This window comes from Molothrus aeneus, chromosome 7 (genome assembly GCF_037042795.1).
Source record: "Molothrus aeneus isolate 106 chromosome 7, BPBGC_Maene_1.0, whole genome shotgun sequence".
In the NCBI taxonomy this organism is placed as follows: Eukaryota; Metazoa; Chordata; class Aves; order Passeriformes; family Icteridae; genus Molothrus; species Molothrus aeneus.
Window position 1 is genome coordinate 29700195 of NC_089652.1, and position 8557 is coordinate 29708751.

General features: G+C 41.5%; 1 protein-coding gene across 1 annotated transcript; it reads right to left on the reverse strand.

Annotated features, from left to right (window-relative positions):
• Positions 1-641: 641 nt before the first annotated feature.
• DTX3L (deltex E3 ubiquitin ligase 3L) lies at positions 642-8514 on the reverse strand. Its single transcript, XM_066553395.1, has 5 exons — positions 8338-8514; positions 7661-7884; positions 3816-5312; positions 2926-3143; positions 642-1658 (listed from the first exon to the last, which is right to left on the reverse strand). Exons 1-5 carry the CDS (start codon positions 8510-8512, stop codon positions 1589-1591), a joined length of 2184 nt encoding a protein of 727 aa, XP_066409492.1. The 5' UTR covers positions 8513-8514; the 3' UTR covers positions 642-1588.
• Positions 8515-8557: the final 43 nt, after the last annotated feature.

An 8557-nucleotide genomic window follows, 5' to 3' on the forward strand; every position in this document is an offset into this window, starting at 1 on the left:
TGTGTATTTACCCTTGTGGCCAAATATGGGACACCAAAATAGCAGATAAATGAAGTTTTCCCCCCCTAATTTCACTGAACATTCATTTAAGAATTGGATAAATAAATGTCATTAAAAATTATAAGCATCCAGCTAAGCCTAGGTTTCATCAGATACTCTGCTGAATGACTCAAGGGGATGCCTTTGTTTCTTGGTGGGCAACTTATTTCTCTGTTATTTCCTAATGCACTGTCCCAAGTGACAGCTTGTTTCCATGTGCAGAAAAGCTCAGTCACTTAGAAACAACTGGAGTGTTGGTATTTTACTGCATCCTCTGCTATTTGACTGCATGAATACGGTAAAATATAAATACAGTAACACAAAACCAAGGCTGGAAAGACATCCCAACCCACACTGAAACCAAACAGTGCCCACTCCTACTAAATCTGAAAGTCAAGGTGGCAAAGTTGTAGTGCCTATTCACAATGTGGGAATCTTAAAATAATAAAAAAAAATAAATACATTTTAAAGAAGGGGGGTGGCATGGAGTCCAAACTGCCCCAAAACATGGTGTTGCAGGGAAGCTCCTAAATCTAAAAAATATATACAGCTTTATGTCTTGCAAAAAGGAGGAAAAACCCGTACATTAGAAACACACATGGTATTTTTATATTTTCTTTATTAGTTGTCCTCAGTAGCCTTAAAGAAATGGTTCAACTTACTAAACATCATGTCTGTGTGACATACCACCACACAGGTAATTAGCAGGTTATTTAGGCACTGCAGAGTATCTTTATGACACAATTTAAACCTATATTGGATGCAATTGAAAGAATACAGTTTTATAGTTGAAAAACTGATTTTAAAGTTGTATTTAAGTTTAAGCACAATGGCAGGCAAAGAACCAGGAGCCCACTATCAGACATGGACACAGACACTGTTACTTCCCGTTTGCTCCAACACAGTTCTCAGTATTCAGCACTTCTGCAGAGCTGAGCATCCATGTACCCACCTGTACATGATCCATGGCTAATTTCACATGCAAAACCCAAATCACTAAGGCAATATCTACCGTGAAAAGAAGCAAAAGTCCATAATCTTATCATAGCTAACACTGTTATAGCTGCATACAAATTTTAGATTAGATTACATATTTGCATACAAATTTGCATACAAATTTTAGATTTAGATTAGATTAGGTTACATAATGCCAGCCATGCTGATAGACATCATAATGCAAAGCCAAGAGAAGTGTTTAATCTAATAAAAGTAGTGGATCTAAGGGGTTTTGGAAATCAGACTGGAGAGTTGTGGGGAAAAGGGCCGATTAGATTTGCTAGTAAAGCAAGATACACAAAGTGCAAACAGTACTGATACTACACTCCCAAGAACCAAATTTTGTAAAGGCTACATATATAAGGAAGTAAATGATTTGTGAAAAGAACCTACATTGTTTGATGAGAAAAGATTACTTTTCTTAGCTAACTGTGAAATACAAGCGATTTAGGTAGCGTAGTTAAACAAAGCAACTTCCCTCAGAGCTTGAATAGTACATTAAGTGCTGTATGTTTAGTCATTGCACTTAAGAGTTGAGAGTTGATAGATTTCCTTATTCAATTCCTTTCGCTTTCAATTCTGATCGAACACGCTGCAGATAAGAAGAATCTGGGTAACCAAACCTAGGAGAAGAAGAGAAGAATAGTTTGGGCTATTTCTGTAATGAAGCACTTGATAATTCTACAAAACCATCTCATCAAAGTCTTTTTAGAAATCTCTTCACAAATTTTATGCAGTTCTTGCCCTAGAGAGAAAACAGACCCATATTGCCAGTCACAGAAGCGATACAGACAGCATAAAGCTACAAACTTAAGGAGCTGCTACATTTTGTTGTCCAAATTGATACTAAGAACTTGATTTTCAAAGCTGCCTGGGGTCTCCTTTCAAAATGATAGGGCGTTTGGGTATGTATCTTTTAAAAAGAAAATCAGACCTGAAGCATATCCAAGTGAGCCTTCAAATCAGAAAGACAATGGCACCTCTGGACTTGAAGTAGTGCAACACCAGAACTGCATACGAAGCACGTGATAAGCAAGAGAGAGGATTTGTACAGAGTGAAGGATAAAGTAAAACTGATACTTTTTGCTCTTTTAATGATCCTAGCCCAGTCAGGAGGATCTAGACACCACCCTTTAGAGCTTGCAAGACACCACCTACCCCTTAGAGGCTGAAACAAGTTTGAAAGGATTGGTCCCTCTTGTCTCTGCTGCAGGCAGCTCACACTCTGTTCTGGTGATTGCTCCTTTCATTTAAGTGCAGCAAGTTCTCAAGAAATACTGGATAGGGCGGTCATCTACTCACTCAGAAAATCCTCTGACAGCTTGAACGGCCAAAATGGGATAACCCTTTTTATGGCTGGGGCTGGCACTGTGTCCTGTGCTCTGACCCACCAAGTGCTGCACAATTCCTGGCTCCTAGCATCTAAAAGGACACAACCATATCTGCACTACAATCTCACTGCCTGCTGTTAGCTCTGTTAAGCAGAATTTCAAATCATGTTTTACAACATGATGAGTGCCATCTTTACCAGGATCATAATGGACCAGCACCTCCTGGTGCAGAACAGCAGATAACAGGAGAGGCATAGATCAGGAGTCCAACCTTAGGTGTCATCAAAAGCTTGTTATCCTGTAGGTTCTAATCAAAGCAGTTATTAACTAAGTGCCTTACAAACTCAGTGATGAATGAGTAGTCTGAGGGGCAGCAGAACACTAAGCTCATCCTTGTTCCAACTGTCCAAATATGGTGATTAACATCTGGATCCATAGGGCATTCCACAATCACTCTGTTAGTGACAAAATCTGAAAGCTCTAAATGTGGAAGATACTCAAGGCAGTCTTCCTGACACATCTGAATAACAACAGTATTGCATAAAGACAAGATACTTACTGGGTAGGTCCTCCCACCATGGCAGTTTTGTGGTGAATATCATTCCATGTGATAACATTTTGTGCACCAGTTGTATGTGACTGCCCCACTGTGAAAATCAATTTTTGTTTAAAGGCCCTTCTGAGGAGCTGCAGAATTTCTCGCCCTTCCTCATTGTCAGGTAAATATGCTCTTCGGTGAGCTGGCCCATAAGGCTGCCCTGGGTTTGGGTGGCTGCTCTGTTTTGTAGAAAAACAAAACAAACCCACATTGTATATCATAAATCATTCAGAAGGACATAGCATGACTGATAACTAATTCTGAGTTTTTTCTCTTTAGATACTTTATTTCGTACAAATTGCATTCACACTTTCTTGTCATCACTCATGCACCCATTGTTAGTTTTAAATTTGTTTTTCCCTCTTTTCTCTCCCAAATGCATGGTGCTGCACCCGTCACTTTTTAATTTACTCCATTCTCAGTCCTAGTCACGAATCCAGGCACATAACATAAGGAGATTTCTCACCTGGAAAGCTCTCACCAAACCAGCCCACTATTCATTTTTGTCCATTGGTGTCCACAGCAAAGAGAACATCCCAGAAATTCTCATTATACTTTGCTTATATGATATCACTGCATAGATTTCAGTTCAGTTACTCCCACTGTACAAATTAAAGACAGGCATCTCTGTCCTGGTGCATATAAAATGGAGGCTGATCATGTGACTATTTCATTCCTACTGTATTTACTTAATCACGCCCAAAAATATTGAATTAAACACTTGCAGATTTGTACAAAATAAAGAAATGTCCTCCCTGAGCATGCATTCAAGTAATGGGAAATTAATTTTGTATTCAATATAGGTTTTGTTGTGGGAAAAATATCTTTAAGAAATATCTAGGTATACTTACAGTTTGAATACCACCATTCATATCATAGTCAATTTGAATGGTGCCACAATTGGGATAACCAGGAAGAGACGAACTGATTGTTGTAGTTGACATTGTTCCCTCTGGTTGGTCTCCTATCAGGACTCCACAGACAGCATTACAAACTGGACAAGCTTGTTTATAAGCCATGGCTGTGTCAATGCAAGTTTTGCAAAATGCATGTTTGCACTTTTCTAATATTTCTTTATTTTCAATTTTGTCCCTGCAAATTGGACATTCATCATCTTCTTTTTTTTCTGTCTTTGCCTGAGTCTGTCCTTCAGAAGAAAGGTTATTATTTTGCCTAACACTGGACTTCTTAGATGCTCCTGTAGCTTCTTGAGAGCTGAGCTCAGAGGACAGTGGTGCCCTATTTCTAGTTTGCATCCCTTCAATGTTAAGAAGGGATCCCTTCATGTACTTTTCAGCAACTTCATTCTTCTGAAGTTTTACATTAAGATCTTCAAATTTCTTAGCATTAGGTAGCGCACTTAAAGTTGTCTTCTGATATTCTGAAAGCTTCATGCTGATGACTTTTTCTCCTAACATTGCAAAGGCACTCTGAAATGCACTGATGAAACTTTCAGTAGCATGTGATGACATATCAGAAGTTTCAGATTTAGGCCTAAATATTATGGCCTTCTGGCCATATGACTTCTCTTTTATTTCTACCAGAGTATCAAATTTGCCATTTATGTTTTCAATTTCTTTGCTTAGTATGGTTTCCAACAATTTAAACACCGAAGCATCAACTTCAATTCCATCCCTGTATTTGTACCATTGAGATGATATTTTCATATTCTTTTCAGCTTGGCTGTTCTTACCTTCCCCTGCTAGAAATTTTTGGGCAGCTAAAATCTCTCTCCTTGGACCTCGGAGTAGCAACTGATTCCCTTCCTCTTTAGTAAGAAGATTTCTAAACTTTTCATTTAATTTTACTATTGTCTCTTCTAATGTGTCACTCTTTGTTATGGGAACTTTTTCCTGTGTCAGATCTCTTGTAGCTTCCTGGAAGATTTCGATAAAAGAGTTACGAGCTTCTTGTAACAATTCAGGACTTTGATTGGAAGATATGTATATGAATGTGCTATGCTCATCGTGACCTTTAATTCTCATACATGCTCCAAACCTTTCATTTAGTTCTTTCATTTCCTCTTTGTGGGTATGAATAAAATATTCATAGAGAGGTGTCTCAAGTGTAAACTCAACTATTTCTTCAGTATTCAGGCCACTTTCGTCTTTCAAACCATTCTTACATTCGGAATGTGAAAAATCATGGTTTGGGTCTTTGCCTGCAAGGATATCTTCAAAGTAGTGATAAGCTTTTTCAATATCTGTAAAATCTCCTGTCAATTTCTCAGAGCCATCCACACCAGGGCTTCCTTCTCTCTTTAAGTTTGGACACATAATGGTAATTTTGTCCCTTTGGTCTTCAGTGAACATACTGGTATTCAAAGTAGCAGATACTGTAAGAAATATCTACAGAAAAGACAAGAATACATCAACATTAGTTTTCTCTGAGGTTCTCTGCTTGCTACTTCTGTATTTTCAGCAGGGAGAAGCTCTGTCCATCCCAGTAGTGCCAGATTACTACAAACAAGTTTGCACACATTATTTCTTTTATGTCACATACACTAACAGTACAAACAGGCAAATAACACAATCTGCTTGTAAGTCAGCAGCAAAAATGAAATGCCCTAATGTCACCAGCACTGCAGGAGGAAAGACAGTAACTCTGCTATTTAGGCTGAGACTGTGACCAGCACTCCCTGATCCAACCTCTGACAACAGGGTTAGCATAACTAAAGGCAGGCAACCTCTGTGGCTGAGCTCATTGTTTGTTACACCCTTTTCCCATCATTACCAGGCCCTAGAAGTCTTGTGCACCAAGTAGACAAAGCAAACAGACTTTTTCTTTCCCTCCCTACCACCCTCAAGATTTCTGGACACCAGACTGACTGGTGATCTTCTTACTGCCCTCAATGGTCCCAGGCACCCTCCCCACCAGGTGCTGCTGACCCCATCCCACAGCAGGCAGGTTTAATCTGCCTACAAGATCAACCAGTTACAATTCCTAACTGGGAATGCAGACCACAACTGTGGCTGGACAGTGAAACCCATAGGACCTCTTGGTGGCCAGGGAGACATCCATTGCTCTCTGCTTCCTTTGAGGACTGACTGGATGACCCAGGTGCTTTTATGTGTTTTCAAGTCTAGATTGTGATTGTTCTATCAATACAGCAACCCAAGTATTAAGATATGACATGATTTGCAGAGGGTCCAGGTGACTAGAAATCATAAGCTGAGCTGTGCTATCAAGCACAGTGCTACACTACTTACAAAACTGTCCTACACTGATTTTGCTTGTAGAAATACTGTGGTATTCTGATCATTAACTCTATGCTTTTTAAAAAGCAAAAAGCTTTAATTGTTGATGCCTTGTGAAGGCTGATCTAGAACAGAGACTAGATGGAGGTAAAGAATAAAGTAGGCATTTATTGAAAGACCTCAGTGGATACACCTTGGGCAGCACAAGAGCCCAGCCAGGGCTACACCCAAGGTGAACCCAAAGTGGTCACAAAATGGATGACCAGTCATGAGGTCTCACACTTTAGTAAGTTCTGGTCCATTTGCATATTGGAGTTAATTGTTCCACTTATAGTCCACTGTTGTTTATGCTCTTGGGCCTGAAATTTGGATCATTTGTCCTTGGTCCCCAGTTAGAGAAGGAATTGCTTTGTCTCCCTACTCTGTGAAGAGAGCTTACTATCCCCTAATATGAAGCTCAGAACTACACACTAAAGCAGTACAGAATCTGAAAAACATAAAAGCTAAAACCTGAGGCATCATTGTAACCACAGCTTAGCGTAACTACATCATTGTTATTGTGCCAAGGATCCCCAAAAGAATCTGTCTATCCCCTTAGAGCCAGGTTACACAGACATAACATGTTTAAACATGACTTGTAAGTTATATTTTATTGTTCTTATTAATATTAGACTCTCTAGTTTTCACTCATTATCTTTCTTTAAAATTTTCCCAGAAGTCATGCTTTAATAACTTGAAGAGTTAGGGCAGAAAACAGGATTCTGAAAAATAATAACGAACACATTCCCTTCTGTACTTCACACAGACAGAAGGACAGGGAAATTTGCAGTATAGATGCCAGGTAAACACTATGTTAGCACATGCTATACTTCAAAAGCTACACCTATGTTACCAAACAAAACAGGGTAAAGCCCTCTGAGCCAGATATCAGTGTCTTGGTAGAGCCACATCCACACCATGTTGCCCTGTCCATATCCCTAAACACAGCTGATCTTTTCTGTGTAACTTTTAGTTCAAAGTGTCTGAAATCATGTTTGCGGTGCTACATCACATCACAGCAGACTTTTTTAATGCTGAAGAGATGGAGATAATTAGGGTTGCCTCAAGGTGCAAACCATGTTGAAAGAGTAGGTGGAAAGCTGGAAAGAGTAGGTGAAAGGTAGGTGGAAGAGTAGGTGCAGGTGGAAAGGATCCAAATCTCAGACAATTCTTCTACCTTTTGAGAGCAGCCCTTGGTGCATACTACCTCGTGAAACCTGCTAGAGTGCTGCTTTGGGGAATAGTAGCTGGCACCTGCCAGTCAGGCTGGAAAACATGCTGCCTGTAAACATGTGTAGATTGACCTCTGGTCCAGCACTCAAATGTCGCTCCTGGCCCCCATTTCATTATCTAAGATCACATAACTGACATTTTTTTCAGCACAAAATATTTAAGTGCAACATAAAGAACTCATGGAACTACAAGCAGGGCAGGTTGTGACATTGCTGTTTGTGATGTACCTTTTTGGTAAGGTCTTCCTTTGCTGTGGCCCCATAGCCACCGTTGTCCCACTGCTGCTGCTGGGGCAGGGAAGGGCCGGCAGTGACTGTGCTGTAGCTGGCAGAGGCGTGCGCTGTAACCCGGCTCTTGCCCGGCTCCCCTTCTCCCGGCAGGATGACTATCTCGCAGCATCTTGCATCCAATTCCAAGGTGTGTTTTGAGCGGGATTCCACACGCTCCCTATCTGTGGTAATTTCAGAATGACAGAATCACAGAACTGTTATGGCTGGAAGGAACCTGTGGAGATCATCCCACCCAATCCCAGGGGAAAGGCAGGGTCATCCGGAATGTGTCGAGAGACAGAGACGCCACAACCTCCTGGGTAGCCTGTCCTACTGCTCTGCCCTCGATGTAAAGAAATTCTTCCTCATGTTAAGGTGAAATTTCTTGTATTTTATGCCCTCTGCTCCTTGTCCTGTCGCTGGCTACCACCGAAAAGTCTGGCACGCCCTTAGGATATTTATATGCATTAATGAGACCCTTTCTAAATTTGGACAAAGGCAGATAGGGCTGATAAAGTTATCTGCAAACGTGATGGTCACCAGCGGCCCTAGAGCCGCCCTGCCCAGGGACACTAAATGGTGCCTGGCGGCCATTTCCAGTCCACTCACAGCCGCCCCGCACGCCCGCCCCGTACCTTGCTCCTTACAGAAGTCCACCCAGTAGGTGCCGGTCTCGGGGCCCGGGCGCACGCTGCACTCGCCGCCCCCCGACTGCTTTCCCGACTGGAAGTATTTCTGGAGCTTGACAATCGCCCTCTCGGCGACGGCGGGCGCAGGACTCACCCGCACCAGCAGCGGCGCGGCCGCCATCACTCCACCCCAGCGCCCGCTTTCGCTTTCGTTTCCCGCTCCGCC

Coding starts and splice junctions, on each gene's coding strand:
- DTX3L (XM_066553395.1), bottom strand. CDS start 8,512: ATGGCGGCCGCGCCGCTGCTGGTGCGGGTGAGTCCTGCGCCCGCCGTC. Junction 7,885..8,337: donor GGACTTCTGTAAGGAGCAAG/GTACGGGGCGGG, acceptor AAATTACCACAG/ATAGGGAGCGTGTGGAATCC. Junction 3,144..3,815: donor TGAATGGTGGTATTCAAACT/GTAAGTATACCT, acceptor TCTACAAAACAG/AGCAGCCACCCAAACCCAGG.